The sequence below is a fragment of the Scatophagus argus genome, chromosome 5 (genome assembly GCF_020382885.2).
Source record: "Scatophagus argus isolate fScaArg1 chromosome 5, fScaArg1.pri, whole genome shotgun sequence".
NCBI classification, from domain to species: Eukaryota; Metazoa; Chordata; class Actinopteri; family Scatophagidae; genus Scatophagus; species Scatophagus argus.
Window position 1 is genome coordinate 16,699,623 of NC_058497.1, and position 20,216 is coordinate 16,719,838.

The 20,216-nt window shown below is 41.4% G+C and overlaps 3 protein-coding genes across 4 annotated transcripts in view; all 3 read left to right on the forward strand.

Moving 5' to 3' along the window:
- ppm1lb (protein phosphatase, Mg2+/Mn2+ dependent, 1Lb) overlaps positions 1-3,091 on the forward strand; it is a 42,141-nt gene extending 39,050 nt beyond the window's left edge. For both annotated transcript variants that reach the window (XM_046389269.1, XM_046389270.1), the window contains exon 4: positions 1,026-3,091. In XM_046389269.1, coding sequence (XP_046245225.1) covers positions 1,026-1,366 — 341 coding nt within the window. In that variant the 3' untranslated portion in view covers positions 1,367-3,091. The remainder of the gene's footprint in view (positions 1-1,025) is intronic.
- Positions 3,092-4,128: 1,037 nt separating this feature from the next.
- On the forward strand, positions 4,129-6,576 carry LOC124059353 (ADP-ribosylation factor 1-like). The gene is made up of 2 exons (XM_046389272.1): positions 4,129-4,707; positions 5,216-6,576. Exons 1-2 carry the CDS (start codon positions 4,393-4,395, stop codon positions 5,522-5,524), a joined length of 624 nt encoding a protein of 207 aa, XP_046245228.1. The 5' UTR covers positions 4,129-4,392; the 3' UTR covers positions 5,525-6,576.
- A 198-nt stretch (positions 6,577-6,774) lies between these two features.
- Positions 6,775-20,026, forward strand: kpna4 (karyopherin alpha 4 (importin alpha 3)). Its single transcript, XM_046389267.1, has 17 exons — positions 6,775-6,979; positions 8,773-8,817; positions 9,018-9,107; positions 10,266-10,295; positions 10,559-10,611; positions 11,675-11,770; positions 12,087-12,172; positions 14,062-14,148; positions 14,244-14,413; positions 15,262-15,306; positions 15,462-15,593; positions 15,745-15,873; positions 16,592-16,696; positions 16,812-16,883; positions 17,073-17,235; positions 17,353-17,447; positions 17,634-20,026. The coding sequence occupies exons 1-17, from the start codon at positions 6,911-6,913 to the stop codon at positions 17,727-17,729; spliced, it is 1,563 nt and encodes a 520-aa protein (XP_046245223.1). The 5' UTR covers positions 6,775-6,910; the 3' UTR covers positions 17,730-20,026.
- Positions 20,027-20,216: the final 190 nt, after the last annotated feature.

Here is a 20,216-nt window from a genome sequence, read left to right on the forward strand (position 1 = left end):
CATTTGACAGAAATTTACCATTTTATTATTATTTATTTAAAAACACCCCAAATAACAATGAACAATGTACAGAACTGAAAACTAAATAATTAAAGAAACGGCCGTTGGTTAGGTGAAGTTAAATAGATGCAGTCTAATAATAATATGAAGGCAGGAATTTGTGCTAATTAATGTATTTATTAGATAAACTACTGCCCCCAGCAACTCACTGCTTGTGTTAATACCTCATAGTGCTTGAGAAAGACCGTAGGTAATGTCTAGTTTGTTGTAACGTATTACTTGTTTCTAATTGCAATTTGTACAATTATGCCAATGCAGCTGGCTAACAATGCAGTAACTGTTAAAGTAGTAGTAAAGTTTGTACTCAGTAAGTACTGCTTTTTCTGGTAATTTGGGGATTTTTGCTAAGTTAAGTGAAATTTAGAATAGAAAGTTACACATAATGGGATTTTTTTATATATATATAACTCTTAAGAACTCTTAACCGCAGTGCTTTTAAAATGCTTGCTATGCCCTTCTCATTGTGAGCTAGGAAGGCAGCCTGACCTAGCATGGAAGTCTTCATCTTATCCAGTCATTTCCAGCACAATTCCCTGCTTGCAAATCTGTTGAAGATACAGAGGATACACAGCTGTACTTGCAGGATGTGACATGAATTGAAATGTGTCCAACATAAACAATTCGTTCCATGAGCATAAGCCATAAGCACTGAGTGAAAACATGTCAGTGACACTCATCCATATTATTATTTGCACTTTGGTGTGAAGAGCTGCATTCACATATAGGTGATAAAAATGAACTGACATGCTCCCAGTTGGTTCAGAAATAATAATTTAAGGTTTAGTGGCACTTATGTGGAAAACATCTGTTTCTCTAAGTTTCCTCTCACCTTTGTGTTGCTCCCTCTTTGCTCTATGCTCCTTCTTCCTTGCATTCTTTCTCTCGCCCTCCTCCACCTTATGTTTATTTTCCCACACCTTGTTTTAACATCTTCTAACAAATTTCCTTTCTGTCTTCCTCTTCAGGAGGTTTCATCAGCTTCAATGGCTCATGGCGTGTCCAGGGCATCTTGGCCATGTCCCGTTCGCTGGGCGATTACCCTCTGAAAAACCTCAATGTGGTCATTCCTGATCCTGACATCATGTCGTTTGACCTGGACAAGCTTCAGCCGGAGTTCATGATCCTGGCATCGGACGGCCTGTGGGACACCTTCAGCAACGAGGAGGCGATTCGCTTCATCAGGGAGCGACTGGACGAGCCTCATTTTGGTGCCAAGAGCATCGTCCTCCAGTCCTTCTATCGTGGTTGCCCTGACAACATCACCGTCATGGTGGTCAAGTTTAAAGGCGAGGTCAGCGAGCAGTAGACTGGTGGTCTACATATTATGTTTGAATATAAGTGAGAATAAAATAGGATTAGGATGAAAGATTTAAAAAAAAAAACGAGCAACTTTTTGAGAGAAACTATTTCTATCACAGAAATTTATAGAAGTTAGCCCTCCAATGCATCAAACCACACGCCGTCCCCCTCCTCTACTTTTACTGCTGATAAAGTGACACATTTAAGAAAATGTCTTTAATTTGGGCTTAGCCTTGTTGTTCAGACGCCGTAAAGTGAGCTGGGTCACTGTTATGCAAATAAGCAGATTTAGCTGTGTGCGGCAATGCACACATTGGTGTGTGTGTGTGGGTGTGTGTGTGTGTATGAGAGAGAGGGAAAGATGTTTGTCTTCGTGTGATAAACTTGCATTGCATACGAGTGTTACATTAACAACCAATCCATTGTCTAACCAATAATGATAAATTTTAAGTACACTAGATAGCATGGAGTTTCACTTTCACATTATTGTGTCTTTAACTGAATGTCTGTGTAACCAATGATTTTATATTTTTAGTTTCCCAGCTCTGTTTCCACATCAGTTAGCTGTATTGACGTCTGCTGAGTGTCTGTCCCGAAAAGTCTGATGTTTAACTTGTCAGCAGGTTATCTTTTCCCAGATCAAACACAAATCACTGGTGCAAACCACACAAATTTATTCCCTTTATACATGAGCACCACAAATGATGAATATGCACATGCTTGTTCAAATATCACCATTCATATTGTACAGCAGGAGATCTTATTACATATGAACATGGGGGTTGTTTGGTCTTGAGTTGAACTCTGACTTCTCATGATGTCTGTTTCTGTGATGAGAAAGTCTCATTTCTGTTTTGATTGTTGATATATTCTAAGTCTCTAGTTTGATTTGTTCTGTTCAGCCCCACCGTCACACTGTACCCACATAAACTGCTGATAATGTAATGTAAATCTCACTTTAAATGGGTTTAAAATGTAAGGTTTTTTTTAATTATATTATTCAGTAATTTACGTTACAGCACTTTCAACGTGTTTCTTTTTTAAATACTAAAACACATGCTGTTCTTTTATCTGACTTTTTGTACATTATCATTTACTACAGCCCTCATGTGATATATAAATATGCTGAAACTGACAACTTACTGTTTCTATGCCATCTGTTGAGGTCACCTTCACTTGGAGACAAATCCTTCATCCTGATACGGGATACCACATCCCTCCCCCCAACCTTAACTCAAAATGTAACAGACCTTTGAATGAAATGTGTTATTGCTGCCTTATTTTTTTTAACTGCCCGTTTCCTGTTATGAAGTCTGCTGCCAAAACTCAGTTTTTAATGTAACGCAGCCCATCATACCACGCACACTGCACAGCCTCTGTGTCACACCTTGTTAACTTACGTGTAGAATAGCAGCGCTGAAAGATTGTCTTCGAGAGTCATGACATTGTTAGATGAATGTACGTACCGTCCTCACGTTAGCATCACCCTTCCACTGTTCGTACAGCAGTGAAGAAAGCAATGCACCTGTTACTGAACTGTTTAACTTGGGATATATGTAACAGATAAAACTGTGCTTTTCAGTTCACATTCTTCCTTGATAATGGGTGTTACAGAATGTTTATGTGGCATTTGTACTTGTTTTCGTTGACTTTAATAAACCGTAAAAGAAAAGAATTCTGAAATTTTAAAATGTAAATCAAAAAGGTAACATTAAAATGATAAATGATCATATTGCTGTCTGTTTTTTTTTAATGAAAGTATACATCAAAAGCAACACATGTTGCATAGAGGCAACAACATAAACAAAGAGAACAGAGAAATACCTGTATATGATGAGTTTTTTTCTCATATTGATATAATAACAGAAAGGCACTCTGAGCAAAAACTGTACACATAAATATTCCTGTTAAATATCTTAAGAGGGAGAAGTTTTTCCATAAAGTTCTCCTCCATAGTTTAATTTCCTGGTTTAAAGAGAGACGTTGCAGCAAAGGAAATTTATCAACCCCACCTGAATAGACGGTGAGCCTCAAAAAGCTTGAATTCAGTCTGTCAATGCCACCTGCTGGGCGATTAGAGGATGTTCATTAGTCCAGTCACATCAGTCCACGCTTACTGTTATGTTAGTGCTGGGCATTGAGATGAACTCATTTAGCTACTGACATGATGATTTTCTGATCAATACATGTATAATCATATTATATTAGCCAATGAATACAAATTCAGCCCATCAACTGGCCTACCATCTAGTCAAGATGCCCATTTTAAGTGATCATACATTATCAAAAAGGACAGATAAATCAGAAGTCAGCCAGCATGAGAAGTGAAATATGATACTGCGGTATTTAAAAACACATAAATGTATTAATACTGTACTGACTGTGACATTTAATCATTTAGATCATATATATCTACTCTAGCACAATATTAGAGAAATGCTTTAGTTAATTGTAATAGTTGAACTAATTGTCTTTGCATGTACATGCAAATTCATCTGAGATGAGTAACACATTCCCAGAGAGTTTTCTGGAAGACACATCACCATCAGCCTACATATTGTCCATCTAAACTACATTTACCCATCAGCCAGGGTGAGGAATCCTCCACTAAAATGTCCCTGTGATGTCATTGCTGTGGGACGTCCAGCCAGGAAGAAACACAGTCCGCCCGCTAAACCAAACATGGACTTCTGGCTGTTAGTGTGTGATGACCTGGGGCAGGTGTGATGTGACTCCTCTGACCGTGATGTGGTAACCGGAGAACTAAAGTTTGCACCGTCACTTAGGATATAAATAGCTTTACTGAAAGCTATGCAGGGACAGAAGAAATCCCATCACAACAGAGGGGGAGGTCTCACTCTGCCTGTGTATACATAAAGCATATTGATTGCAGACAGTCCCCAGTCGAGACCAGACACACTAAGCCTTCGGATAAGGCGGTACAGAGGAAGCCACGGGCTGCAGACGGCTTAGTTTACAACAACAAGAAGAAACCGTAGTTTTTCCGGATATAAACCCTGCACAAGTTAGGACATGGGTATGCGTGGATCCAAGCCTCGGAAACAAGCACAGGTCCTAATGCTGGGTCTGGATGGATCAGGAAAGACCACCCTGCTCTATAAACTCAAGTACAATGAGAGCGTGGTGACTGTGCCAACTGTGGGTTTCAACGTGGAGACACTGGAGACAGACAGGAGAAGCCCGGGCCTGACGGTGTGGGATGTCGGGGGCCAGAAGAAGATGAGGCCCCACTGGAAGCATCACTACGCTGACACAGCCGGACTGGTGTTTGTGGTGGACAGCTGGGATCAAAAGCGGCTGGACGAAGCCCGCAAGGAACTTCATCGGGTAAATTAAAACAGAAAATGTGTTTTTAAAATGTGTCTTGCTTATTGTTCTTTCACTGGTATGTTTGAGCTTCAGACAAGAGACAGAGTGAACACATGGGCCATCTTTCATAGCCAAGGGCCCCAGGTGAGCCAGATCAGCTGATGACCCTTTCACGACAGCCAATGGCCGACTGAGAGAGTCAGGATAGCCTCCAGTACAGTGGGAGGTTATTATATTGTCATTATCCCAGTAGGATGAGTTATAATGCACAATACATTAATGAACAATAAAGTGTCCTTAACTCTGTTTACAATTTCATCACAGTGTGTTTTAAACCATATTTTCGGTGTTTATACATTGTGTCTTGCTATAAAGGATTACAGCAAAGAGTTCCCCTCATGGACTGTGTGCCAACATAATATCTTCACTTACTGGACACATTCATTTGCAAAATAAAATAAAATAAAATAAGATCCCATACCGTAGTAATTAATGAGTTGTTTGCTTTGTTGTCTCCACAAATTAGGTCCTGAGGTACGAGAGTCTCAGAGGAGTTCCTCTTGTGGTGCTTGCCAACAAACAGGATCTTCAGGAAGCTCTCAGCCCCGAAACGCTTTGCCTAAAACTGGATTTGGGAACAGTGTGTGAGGGCAGGGCATGGTTCATCCAGCCCTGTTCAGCCACCACCGGCATGGGACTAGAGGAAGGTTTCAGGAGGATAGTCTATCTGATGAAGACTCCACTGAAACAGACTCAAGAGGACATCAAAGTGAAGATGAGGTCTAAGGGCGTTAGTTTTACGGCCATGAGGCAGATCTTGCTCTGCAGTGGCTGATGGATGAAAATCCTTATTAAAGATTCATTCATTCATTCATTCATTCAGGTGTAGGATTCCTTCCCACGTGCCTGTATTGATTAAACAAGGGTCAAGCGAGACAAGGTGATAACAGTTTTAATCTCTGTGGCAGAAAGAACTTTAACTCGATGCCGGTGAAGACAAAGTGTCTTTGAATCATGGCGATAGCCCACGAGGAGGCTGTGAGTCATGGGTTACGATTTTGAGAAAACAGCTGGTGTTCCAAGCTGATACGAGCCGCTTGCAAAACACATCCGAGACAATTCAGTCTGACAGTGTACAGACATGCTGTACGTGGAAAACTGACTGATAAAAGACTGTCTTTGTTCGGTCAAACAAGTGTTTTCCACTTAACAGTTTTGCTTTATTTTTTATTTTATTTTATTTTTCTAATATGACATTATTAAAATATAAAGACTGATTGTTATGTGCTTACTATTTCATACACACTGTACTTTATTTGGAATGGTGAAACTGTTTTGTCTATTTGTTACGATTAAAGTTGTTAAAATATCTGGAATGGAATGAGTTGGTGGGGTTCTTGGTGGGAATTTGTACCTGTTTAGTCAAGTCAAATGGATATCTTCCACAGTTATTGTGTTTTATTATTTTTTTTAATTTATATTTCATATTTCTTTATTGTTTTACTTGTTTTACTACTTCTATAGGGAAAACACTGCCCATGGGAAAGGAAAAAAAGGGAATTTACCAATAAATACCGCATTAACAATGAAGGCTAATTTAGCAGTCAAACTGGAGTAAATCGTATCTAATTTCGTCAAAAATCAACTGCCGCCAACTGAATTTGTTTTTCCTGGTTGAAAATCCAGTCTCCGTGTTTATTGATTTATATTAGGCTTTTAACAATAGTTCATTTCACAATTAAACAATGCGTCAAGTTTCATATAGGAAATTTGAATTTGCAAAGTATAGCTGTAGAACAAATGTAGTTCGGCAAACTGGATATAAAATAGAAATGCTCAATACTCAACATTCAGCTTAAAGCAAGTGTAATAGTTGAGTAAACGCACTTCGGGTGTCTAAAATCTACACGTGTGTAAATGCATCCGACGGGCAGTTAATTGTTGTTGGATAATATGCTCAAACATAAGATTTTATGTGGCGCGCACGCATGCAGGGAGATGTGAGCAGCGAAGCCAATGAGAGTGCAGGGGATTTCCCCACCCTTCCTCTCTACGCCAGAGCGAGGCTGTCCTCCACCACCGGCATTCCCAGTATGCACCGCGGACAGAGCAGCAAAAAATAGTCGGTTAACGAACGGCTGAGTAAAGGGAACTAGAAAAGGGTAGCTGGCAAGCTAAATCCACTAGTTTAACCGTATTTAACGTAAGCAGAACCGCGAACATGGCTGACAACGAGAAACTGGACAACCAGCGGCTGAAGAATTTCAAGAATAAAGGTCGCGATTTGGAGGTAAAAGTTATGCAGATTGGTGTCGAGGATCTCCTCTTTTCCTCGGCACCGCCGCTCTGTTCACGGCTAGCTTCGCCCCCCTGGCTTCCTTGTGACGTCGTTTCTAATTTCCACCATCGAGAACTTTGTACCCAAAGCCTCGGCCGTGGCCTTCTCAGATCGCCAGTTTTAGATTGCTGGCCTTGGTCGGGCGATTTGGTCCGCAGTTTCGCTGGTTTTGTTAAACCCCGTGACCGCGTTGGTTATAAAACATGTCAGAAAAGCTAGTCTGAGTCCACCGCCTCAGCTGGATGTGCTCAGGCCCATGGGGTACATGCTAGCTGAACTGAAGCAAATCATCCACCGGATCGGTTTAGGTCGATGTGTTAGCTAGTGTAAACGTTTGATGTATATCTTTAAGTACATATAATGGATCATCAGATTGTCCCGAGGAAGTATTTGCGTGACTGGCAATCAAATACAGTGGCAGATTAGCATTATTTTGATACTGCAGTTAGCTAACTTGTGTGCTAGCTTGTCCGCTAGCTGCCGTTAAGCTTGGTGGTTGGGCTTGGTGGTGCTGGTGGCTGCAGTTCCACCCATCCCCCGTCTTTATCACCAAAAACAATGGCGGAAAGCAGTTATTCTCTTAGCCGGTCAGTTACCTGGCTCTTTTAAGTCACTGCGTAACGTTAAAATTGTATTTCGTGTTTTACTAACACGACACATGCTTAGGGGAGCAGCTAGTTAACACGATCACATGACTGATACATCAAAGCTATGCGTTACCCTAGGCTAAGGTTGGATCCATAAGTTACTAGTTGACATACAGCAAGCTCTGCACGCCTCTGCTTCGTTAATGTCGGGGGTGTTGATTTCAGGCGGGCTCCTTAAAGATGTGTATAGGCAGGATATACTCACACATCCTGTTTGACAGGCAGTTTCTGTTGCGCGCTAAGCCGCTAGACACGAGTTGTTTCGCTTAGCAACCTGTTAACCTAAGTTATAGTCACGGTGGAGGTCTGTCAGTGGTGAACACAAGCATTACCGACCAACATCTGCTCATTAAATGCATCTTAAACGACATTCTTTTGCTCATAAAGTGTAAGATAATCCTTATAATGAGTTGTCAGTTTGTTAGGTACACTTAGCTAAAAGTAATAGTCTAACACAGCATTTCTGCAGTACATTTGACCTTATTCTAACGTGAGCAGTTTGTTGAAGCTCTCTCAGAGATGGGTTGATTCAACTTCAGAGTCATTTTGGAGTCTGTTGCACTTCAGTGTGTTATGCTGAGGTGTTTCCAACATTTTGTGCAGTTTTGTATAGGGATAATCATACACTAAATGTTAAAAACCGCTCTCATTGTGATGCCATGCAACTGAACAGCAGCTCACCGTACAGTCACTGATGAAGACCATGAACACACAACATCATGACCATCATGAAGGGATTTTTTTATGGCTTGATGTACCTAAGAAATTGGCGGTTGGGTGTATTTCATCATTGCAACTGATGGATGGTTTGTATGGGTAAGAAGATGAACAAAAGGGGGTTAACTACATTGTTAAAGCACATGAAATGGTTGTGCAGTAACTCAAGCTGAGTCATATTAGGGCACACTCATGTCAAGTGTGTTTGGATGCTGTCATATGCCATGTGTGGGCTGTCCACTTAATGCTCCAGGCATAACCGATAATGTTGGTCAGCTTTTCGGGCAAACTGGATACTGATCTCATCCTGTGCCTGAATTTAATGTTGTCAGCCTTTTGGTTTCCTTGTTGTATAATGCTAATGCACTGTCTCGTCCACAGACTATGAGAAGACAGAGGACTGAGGTAGTGGTGGAACTCAGAAAGGTAAATACATTTGTTTTATATTGTGCATTAAACACCAAACACCTAATAACTTTCAATAAGTGTCATTTTTTCGAGCATGTTAAATTCTGGCCTTTTATCTGCCGTTTATTATTCAAGCAATACATTTAAAGATGTTTTTTGTCATCATGAGTTTCTGCTGGTATACACACAAACTGATATTTCTGTTCCCGTCATCACAGAGCAAAAGAGATGAGCACCTTCTGAAGAGGAGAAATGTGCCGCACGAGGACCTCTGTGAGGACTCTGATGTTGACGGAGATTTCAGATCGGTACGGCTTAAAGCTCAACAGTCAAATACTCAGTTGTCATACCTTCATGTGCGCAGTGTTGGCAGATGTCTACGTATTTTAGGCTAACAATGTTACAATAAGTAGCCGATCAAGAATCCCACCGTCGCTAAAGAGCTTTACATTTGGTGGCATTGTGGGATTAAAATGGCCACTCAGCAGTTCAGAAATTCAATCACAGTAACTGCCTGTCGGTATTGAGAGGGCTCACTTGAAGTGGGCTGCTTAGCAATATATCAGCAATGACATACCGCTCTGACTCACTGCAAGATATTAGAGAGACTTTTGTCGGGGGGTGGGGGGTAAATGTGTCGGCCAGTCTGGTTTAAATACTGAACAAACCGATAACTGTTTTGTGACTGGTTTCAGTCGGTTTAAAATAACACATCGATTGTCTTTGGGGACATTTGCTTTTTGTGTTTTCAAAATGAAAAAAAAAGGGCCTGCTGAGCTTGTTTCTGATATGTCGGATGTTTTCTACATCCTCACTTTCCCCCAGCTTTCAGGTCAGTGTCTGAGTTCTTGTCACCAGTATTTTGTAATGTCCCTTTTAATCTTCCACCACATCTGTGGAATGTAAACACACAAATGTAAATCCGCAGCAACATGTATTTGTATGCAGAGTCGTGTTTGAATGTTTTTCTCTGGTTTGGCTTTTGTTGTATGCCTACACGCCCCATTTATTTGAGGGTGCACATGCAGTCAACTGCAACTGCTGGTTATTAGAGTCCAGCTTTAGCTCTTAGCACCTGCAGCTATGGTCAGTGCTTCATTGAAAGTGACACAGCCTGCAAAGTGCTTTGAGCCCCCTTTAGAGGGCATCACGTGTCATTTGGTTCTGATGCCATTTCCCTTTAATCAGTGGCCTCCGTCACTCTTGTCAGTGGTGCTCTGGTACGTTTCCTTCCATGACATAAAAAAGAAATTTTAGGAATGACTGTTTTTAGTTCAAACCAAGAAAATAATAGATGTCTGCTCACTTGTATTTGGTACTACCGGGAAATGAATGTACAGTGTGTTCATGTGACTTTTTACCTCTTTTAAACAATCAGTTTACAATTAACCTGTTACTATAACTCTTGACATTACACACTACATGTGTTACAAATGTGTGACTTTGTGAAAATATTTCTTTTTCAGCAAAACACCTCCCTTGAAGCAATAGTACAAGTAAGTTTTTTTTATTGGTCTGTTTTTTTTGTTGTTTAGTCCATCTTATGGGCTGCATTAATGGTGAAACAAGATTTAACCCCAAACTAAACTCGCCTCGTTTATAACTACATTGTAATACAGTGAAAATGCAGAACTTGAAGTTGGATTTTTGAAAGTAGTTGCTTACTTCTATTTAACCGCATACAGTTTCTGGGGATATTGTTATTTTATTTTTGTTACTGTTGTTGTTTTAAATCTTGTGTATGCTTTTGTTGTTTTAGAATGCCACCAGTGATAACCAGGGCATCCAGCTGAGTGCTGTCCAGGCTGCCAGGTAGGAACAAACACGATAATTGAATATTGTTTCTTGTCTAGAATCATTTAGTTTCACGTCAGTCATGTCAGATTGATGTTCATGGTTCTAAACGTCTACGACCCTGACACCTGGCATTAAGGTGCATGTTGAGCGATCCAATCAGTGGACAGCTCTGAAATAACTTAAAACGTGACGTTTGCCAACTTTACAAGAAGACCCAAAAGCATGTTTGCTCTTAATACAATGTTGTCTTCTTTCATAGATTTAGTTTAAATGGTGAAATCAGTTCAGACTATGCATGCAAACGGCTAACTGCTAAATGTTGAGGCGCCTTAGATGTGCAGTAGCCAGAAGCTCATGTTAAAGCGACACAATGTTTTTTACAGAGAAAGAAGCAACTTACCGACTAAGAATATTTCTCATGTTAATATTGTTATAATTCAGTATAAAGACCAGGGTGTGACAACTATCATGCAACTATTTCTCATGTCACTCACACTCGGTTTTTACTTTGAATAAACTGTATTGGTGCTGTATCATATTAAAGTTTTGTTTGCAGTAGAGTAGCAGTTTGAATGTACTTGTAAGACAGTCTATAGGGGCTTTCTGATTAAAGTTGATGGCCTCTTGCAAAATCCAGTCTCTAGTGTTTTTCCAGCTTGGTTAGACAGCAGTGATTTACACTGGGTCAATCCCATCTGATTAATGGAGGTTGTGAATGGCACTGCAGCTCAGTAGTGCAGCCCTGCTAAGGCTTGGTCAGGTGCAGCTTCATGAAACATGTTTCAGGATTATTTGTTTGCCTTTTACTATTTCTTGCTTTTTTCCCTCCGCCGAAGTCTACCCTGCAGCTGTACCTTTGACACTGAGGTTGCCGTCACACTGTAGCTGATGTTATGTAATGTTCATATGCAGGTTGAAGTTTCCTGTTAATACAGTCACTGACATTGTGATTGACTTGTGCACACAGTCCACATTGTTCTGCCGCCTCTCTCTGAGTGTAATTGGTTCTTCTTGTTATGTGTCAGGAAAACTATGCAACAGTGAGTAATGGTCTTTTGTTTCCTCTTTGTTTTCCTAGGAAGTTGTTGTCCAGTGACCGCAACCCTCCCATAGATGACCTCATTAAGTCTGGGATCCTTCCTATACTGGTCCACTGCCTGGACAGAGATGATAAGTAAGCAGGCTGGTGATTCTGTTTGTCTGCATGTAGCAGTGAATCATGCTTTTTCATGTGCGATAATTATAGTGCAAGTTAACTCTTTTTCTCTAATCATGTAGAGTTTATGTGCACTTCAGAGATATGCAAATGAAGCAGCAGGCTTTTAGCCCACCTTACATCTGAATGGTGTAGCAGTTATATAAACATGTTCCAGTTTTCACCTTCCAGGAAAGGCAGAAATATAAATGACTCATCAGCTTACTTTTTACTGTTTGATACCCCTGGCCAGCCTCACTCACTTTGCCTTCATCCATCTCTCACTCCTCTGCAGCCCATCTCTTCAGTTTGAAGCAGCCTGGGCTCTAACCAACATAGCGTCTGGTACTTCAGAGCAGACCCAAGCTGTGGTCCAGTCCAGTAAGTGCTGTTTTGTCACAACACACACTTTTTTTCTCTTTCTTTTATTTCAATCGCTTTACTTTTTGATGTGTCTTTCTGATCCTTGCGATGTTTAAAGGATTCTGAATTCTACACTAACTACATTTATGCGTGGTGAATAGTTTCTGTGCTGGATTATAAACATTCAATCAATCATTGTCTTTCTTTGAATTATTTATTTGTAGTGAAATGGTAAAAGATGCTCATTTTGCTGTCTTTGGAGGCTTAATCTTTGCAAAATGCTTTTTGTTGTGATGCACCCAGGCTGTTGTTTGTCATTTTGACTGGCAGGGTTGTAACTTGTTCAACAGATTCAAAAACAACTTCATCACAATAGTGTTCAATATACATAACAAAATTACAGATTATGCACATGCAAGGGCATGGAGAGAAAAGGTGAACTGAGTACACAAAGCCGGTATTAAACACTGCAGTCAATGTTCCTAAACTGGCAAATATGAACGATGCAGTTTTACAGAATGTCAATTAACACATGAACACACACTCTTTACAAGAAATCAGGGTCAACTCTGTTGACCTGCTGTGTCCTAGCCTGAACTCAAACCAGCCTCTTGGTCTTGCATGGACTTAAATTGAGTGCTCAGTAAGACTCTCTGAATGTGGGATTTCCTGATCATACTAGGAGGATATCCTGCAGCTTGTGCTTGGAGCGCACCAGGTGCTCAGCTGTGCCCGACAGTGGTCACAGACACAGTGCAAGGCCTCCGGTCCGTAGTTCTTTAACAAGCTGTTGGCGTGATGGGCTGAATGCAGTTGGGGTTAACGATTGTGCCCACATGCTCTGAGGAGCATCTTTGTTTGAACTTGCTGGCTAGTAAAGCCTCACCTGCAGTGGTGGAAGACGTCAGCTGTTCAGATAGACAGGGCGTGGGCTCTGCTACTGCTCTTCTACATGTGGTTATAGACATTGCTGCATGTGAATTACTCAACATGAAAGCAGATGGTCCCCAGTCTTCTAATCTGTCAGTATGACAGATGGCTTTCAGATTTCTCATCATTATTAAAGAAAATTCTGTCAGAGAAGAAAAACGTTTGGTTTTACAAGACCCTTGGTCACACCTGCTGTCTCATGACATTATTTTTTTATCACTTAGTAAACAACATGTTCACATTTAAGTCACCCAATTAGTTGATGACATTTTCAACAAAGTGAAAGAACATCACAAATGCACAATAAAAAATTGCATGTAAGAATAACTGTGTAATAAATGTGTCTGTAGCTCGCACACTATCAATATTTGACTACGTTACTTGGATAGTCATTAGTGCTTTTGTTAGTTTTTACTTGGCAAACAAAACTATTATGAAATGATGTCTTATTGTGGATGTTATATCCAAAATTCCTTAATGAACAGCCTGCTATAATCAATTTCTTTATTAACACTGGGTTTCGTTTATTCTTCCCCATTTATCAAAATGGTTTATGTAATAGTTTGTTTTTCAGTAGGGCTGCCTGCTCCTCCATCTTGAATGTTGTTTGTCACATGAATGCATGACATGCATTCAGAAATCGATATTGATCGCACTAAATAGCAGTTCGTACAGCAAGCTGGAGCATAAGGCGACAGAGACACACATGATATCATCATCATGATCTGTGATTAATTATGTAGTCTTAACAGCAGAGTTTAATTATCTCTGGCCTTGAATGAAGATTATTCCTGCATCTTGAGCTTTCTGAGGTTACACTGATTCTAAAGATCTGGATTTATTCTTGCCAAGAAAATATTCTCCTTTTCACTCTAGATTTGTCCAAGTGTTGTGTCTCCAACCAGAGCTGTATGTAAATTCTGTGTGGATGAGATGTCCTTTGATATGATTTGCCCCGATCTGTTTCCTTTGTGTAGACGCTGTGCCGCTTTTCCTGAGGCTGCTTCACTCTCCTCACCAGAATGTGTGTGAACAGGCTGTCTGGGCTCTGGGCAACATCATAGGTGAGTCGTGGTTGATGCAAACACATGCGTGTGCAGCACTGATTACAGTCAACGGTGAGATGACGTGTGTGTGTGTGTGTATGTCTTCTCTCCAGGTGATGGCCCTCAGTGCAGAGACTATGTGATCAGCTTGGGTGTGGTCAAGCCCCTGCTGTCTTTCATCAGCCCCTCCATCCCCATCACTTTCCTCCGCAATGTCACCTGGGTCATGGTCAATCTGTGCCGCCACAAGGACCCTCCGCCACCCATGGAGACGATCCAGGAGGTGTGTGCATGCATATGAATGAGCGGCACATGTGCTAGATGGCTTGGTGACTCCGTTTTTTAAGAAAGGGCCATATATATCAGCATTAATGTGTGGCAAGCCAGTGAGGGACATGCGATCTTATTTGGTTTGTACATTTTCAGAAGTAAGATATTTTGACATGTTAATGCGAAAGGTCAAACATGTCCTTTCATTCTTGTGTGAAACTCCCAGTGGTGCAGTTGTTTTGAAAAAGCCACCATCAGGTAGAGTTGACGAATTTTGTGGCCAGAATATTTTTGAGTGGAGGAAAAGGTTTTTGGTCCAGTGAGGATCTTACTCAGATCATCAAGGTCAGGTCGGATCTGGTTTGTTGGTTTGAAAAAGTTATCTTTTAATATAATAAATTAGTTGTGAACTTTGGACAGTCTCCTCTTGTCTAATGGCCTGACAGTGGTTGTAAAAAGAAATTAGTTTGCAGTATGTCACACAAACTACAAAAAATGGTTAACAGAGGAGAATTTTACCTTGGGGAAATTTCTTGCTGCATTGAATGCTCATCACCGCTGCATGTAAGTGGAAGGCATCCTGCCTCCAACCCTCTCCTAAAGTCCAAGATCTGTGTTTTGAGGTGGAGGGGGGGGGGGGGGGGGGGGGGGGGTTTGTTAGTAATCTGCCGTAGCTGGTTAAATGAGGGCACATTTAGTCTTGCTTTTATGTGCTGACATGCACTAAGGTGTGGCAGGTATTGCAGTGTAATGCAGCAATCTCAACTATCACTACGCCTTTATGAATCACAATGGAACCCCGTTGATGTTTTTTGTCATTTTTCCACCTAACCTTCCTTTTGTTTCCAATTTGTTTCTCAGATCCTGCCGGCTCTCTGCGTGCTGATTCACCACACTGATGTCAGTGTGAGTACACTGATTCATTCATTTATTTGTTTATTTTAAACAGAGTTGCTTTAACATTATATTCCCACAAATTAAATCTGTTAAATTAGAACCCTTTGAAGAAGCTGCCCAGTAAGCACAGTGCTTTCATCATTTTCTTTCTTCTCCATCTCCAGATCTTGGTAGACACAGTGTGGGCTCTGTCCTATCTGACAGACGCTGGGAATGAGCAGATCCAAATGGTCATCGACTCTGGCATCGTCCCCCATCTGGTACCTCTGCTCAGTCACCAGGAGGTCAAAGTTCAGGTACAAAGAGGCGCCAGGCGCAAATCTGATTTCACTTTGGATTACATTAAGAGAACTTTTGTTATACACAGATATTAGAGATAGGAGTGATTGCATTAATGATCAAGCTAATAAATAAATTGTGTTTGTTACACTCCCTCTCAATGTCCAGACTGCTGCCCTGAGGGCTGTTGGGAACATAGTGACTGGCACAGATGAACAGACCCAGGTGGTGCTCAACTGTGACGCTCTCAGCCACTTCCCTGCGCTCCTCACACACCCGAAGGAGAAAATCAATAAGGTGATGACACATTCTCTGTTTCCTTCCTCCTCCCGCACGCTGTTGTTCTGAAACTCCCGCAGGATGTATTGTCTGGAAGTGATGAAGTCAGAGACTTGGCGCTTGTATGAATGCCGTGTGAAAGGTACAGGTGGGACAGATAGACAGTTGAAGCAGTTCACAACATGGAGAATCACTGAGACGAAGAAGACGAAGAGGACTCCGGCACTGACTAGTTTTAGTTAGTGAGACTGATTGGGGGGTTGGCGAGGGAGGTTATGGGAGTGTGTGTGTGATTTGAATGTGTGATACCATGGGCTGGTGGCCAGAGGGTGCTGAAGACCATGTGTCTCTGCTGATATCGGAGTGCATCTGAGACCAGTCACTTAAATCCGAGGCCTTTTAGTGACCTGGACGATGATTAGAGCCTCAACGACACCCTTGCCCCGCCCACGGCGCTCTGTCTCGACCAGAGGTCAGACTCATAGAGTGGACCTCTGGATTCTGATCCAGTTCAGATGCAAACTTAAATTTCACAAGTGTTCTAATCCCCAAGAAGAGGGATGGGCAATCATGTTTGATAAAGGTTAAAATCTTTAGCAGGCAAGTTCATCCTCTCTAGTTGAAGGTGTAGTCAGGATAAAACCAACCTACATATTAACGTGTGTGGCTCAGCTGCCAGTCTCCACTGTAGAAAACTGTCACTGAAAGCGTGTGTCTGTGCCTTTTTGTCCTGTAGGAGGCAGTGTGGTTCCTGTCCAACATCACAGCAGGAAACCAGCAGCAGGTGCAGGCCGTCATTGACGCCAAGCTAGTCCCCATGATCATTCACCTGCTCGACAAGGTGTGTATCCATCTCGGTTTATAAACTGTGCTGAGTGAATCACATGTGATTGATTTCAGAGTGCATTTAGGAAGAATCTACTTTGCTCACTTTGAATGCGTATTTATTTTTTTAGGGTGACTTTGGCACTCAGAAGGAAGCAGCCTGGGCCATCAGCAACCTGACAATAAGTGGGAGAAAAGATCAGGTAAGAGTCTTCCAAAGTCAATCCCCAAAAAATACATGTTGTGATATTTAATTACACCATTACAAACCAGAATTACATCACCCAAAATTATAAATTAGAAAAGGTGGATTTCAAATCCCTGTTAATAAAGTATTTCTTTCCCTCTGTAAGATTACTCATATCCCTTGCTGTCTCTCTGCTTGCCTAAAGGTGGCACACCTGATTGAGAAGCAGGTGATCCCTCCATTCTGCAACCTGCTGACAGTGAAGGACGCCCAGGTCGTTCAGGTGGTTCTTGATGGCCTCAGCAATATCCTCAAGATGGCAGATGATGAGGCTGAAATGATCGCTAACCTTATTGAGGAATGTGGAGGTGAGTTTCACTGGCACCGTGAAGGTTTTTTTTGGGTTTGTACTTACTAACATCACGTGTTCATGTTTGGTTGGATGATGTACAAATTGTTATGGTCTTTTTTTTTATGTTCATCAGGTTTGGAAAAAGTGGAGCAACTGCAGAATCACGAAAATGAAGATATTTACAAATTGGCATACGAAATTATTGATCAGTTCTTCTCATCCGATGACGTAAGTTATAAGCGGTTATAATTATTCCGTCATTACAGCTAAAGTATCTGTTCGGTTGTGGTTTTCTACCTGCTGTGTGCATTTTTGCTCTTTCAACAGTGAGTCTGTGTTGTAAAATTAAAAATTCAGACTGATGGCACGTGTCAGCATTATGCTAACGCCATGCTGCTTCGTCTTTTCATTCAGATTGATGAAGACACCAGCCTGGTGCCAGAGGCCATCCAGGGCGGAACTTACGGCTTTAACTCAGCCAACGTGCCAGCCGAGGGATTCCAGTTCTAGACGGCATCTGGGGTATTCTGGAGTTTTTGTTCATGATGCAGCACTCTGTTCAACATAAAAAAAATTAGGAGAGAAAGAGCGAGAGAGAGCGAGAGTGTGAGAAATTTGATCCATTGTGCTTGGCTCGTGGGATCCATGGCTGCATCTTATCTGAGAGAAAAGTGTGTGGATTTCATTTGGCATTCCAGAGGAACCAGCCCAAATGAAGTTTGAGATGGCGAGTGGGTGCGAGTGAGAATGAGTGGCTACATGTTGCAAAAAGCAAAACATCTACATCGAACGGTTGAGAGACATGCCGACATAACTTCTGTGTTATTGGAGCTGTCGTCTTCGGAAAACTACTTCAAATGACAACAACAACAACGACAACAAAAAAAAAAAACTTGATGTCTGCCTGGGGAGATCCAAGGACATCCAAAAATAAGAATTCAAGAGATCTTGAAATATTTCAACACGACAAAATGCAGAAACGAGTAAAACTTTAATTATGAACTGAGATGAACCACAAACCATCACAATTCTGCGGTCCTCCGACTAGAGAGGGCGCCACCCTCGACGTGCCCCTCCCCCAATCGGCCACGCTATCAGACATGTGTGTGAATGGACCCATTGTGTATGAATGTCTGGACTCAGTGCTGAGGAGCCAGGTTCATCTCCTCCAACGAAACGCCCCCAACAGGGCACCATCCTCTCCCCCTGGTGGGCGGGGCCAGGAGTCCGGCTGCGCGTGACGCATGTGCGAGAGAATGGACGGATGAGTTGTGTGTGCTTGGCTGCGTGCGTGACTGGGAGTATGCAAGACTGGGTGAGAACGCATGCAGAGACTGGGGGATTGGAAAAAAACAAAAGAAAATACAAATACAACATCTGAAGAGAAACAAAATTGAGAAATGCAACAATGTTAGAAAAGGTTTCAGGAAAGAAATTCTGCCTTTTGAAAGCGAGGCTGATCCTCTAATCCCTGAAAGGAAGAACTTTGAATATGAAAAAAAAAAAAATCATCGTCATCGCAAGGATACTTTTGTTTTGTTTTGAATTATTGTTAAGTTAGTATTAATTGACACTGGACAATGCTAGTGGCAGGCGTGGAGCAGCAGTGCATTGTGTTAAGATGCATTTGGTGGCTTTTGGGCTTTTCTTTTTGCCTCCAGTGTGTTCCTTTTTATGATATTTTTTTATTTTCAGCTTTTAGTTTCTTTGCTTCTGTAAAGGTGATTGATGACGATCGTATTCCACCCTCACGCCAGAACCCTGACTTTCGCACAAGACATGGGCTTTGATGCTGTGAAATTCTGACACCATCATTATAAGCAACAAAAAGACCTGTTCCCCTTGTGACACTTTATTATTTTTCCTTCAATTTACAGCAAAATCACTGCTTTGCAGTATTGTTGCCATAGCTTTGACTTATCACCAAGGGAGATGAGAACAATGGCCATTTCACGTAGGATTGTGAATCATAACCTTTGCATGTACTAAACTATAGCACAGTTATTTTTTTAGGGTATTTTAGTTTCCTTAGGCTGTGGATACAGTGTAATTTTCATTTTAAGTAAAACTGTGCTTAAATGTTACATGTTTCCCCTTACCTTGCCCCTCACTAGTGTCCCATTTGTTGAATAATCTATGGTTTTGCACATGTACTGCAACGTGAGGCCTGAAGTCTTTTTGAAGGTGTGTTGGTCGGTTTCATAGGTTTTGACCTGCCAGCAACCTCTACAATATGCATCACTCAACCACAATCTTTGTTGTCTCTCTAGAGTAATCCAATGATGCTTTTTAGTGATACTTGAGAAAATAATGACTTTATTTCAGGAGCAGCAGTAATAAATCTGCTAATGTATCTCAGCTAGATTAAGAGGGGATTGAACGTCCCTTTTCTCAAGGTCAGAGGGTGTCCCACATGTCAGACTGGAGTTGTACTAAAGTGGGTTCACCTGAGTAATAAATAAACCCATGAACAAGTTTGCTGTACCTTTAGTACCTTAGTCCTTAGCCCCATACTCCTCTTTCCTAGGTGTACAGGCTTACCCTTGCTTACCCTTGCCCATTTTGTGTTAACTTCAAACACTGTAGTAAATGATTACACGTTGTGCTCATACACCTTCTGTTGAACATAGGGGTATATATTTTTTTTTTTCTTTTTGCAGCATTCCTTGTTAGCAAACATGTGGTTTCAAATCTAAAATTATGACATGGAAGGGAAAAAAGGTGGTTTTGCCCAAAAACATTTTGGGGAGATAGACTACAGGTTAGGTTGTCTTCAAGAAAAATAAATAGTGAAACCCAAATCAGGAGACTGCGTGTGTGTGTGTGGTCTGTTGTGAAGCTGTTGTGTGATTAACGTCTTGGCGTTTACTTGACACTTTTCTTTAAAAAAAGAAAGAAAAAAAAGTTCAACTGACAAGTGCTTTCGTTTGTCACAGCGACTGAGCTTGAATTCAAATCGAGAAAAGGCAAAATCTGATTGGCCGGGGAGACCGTTTA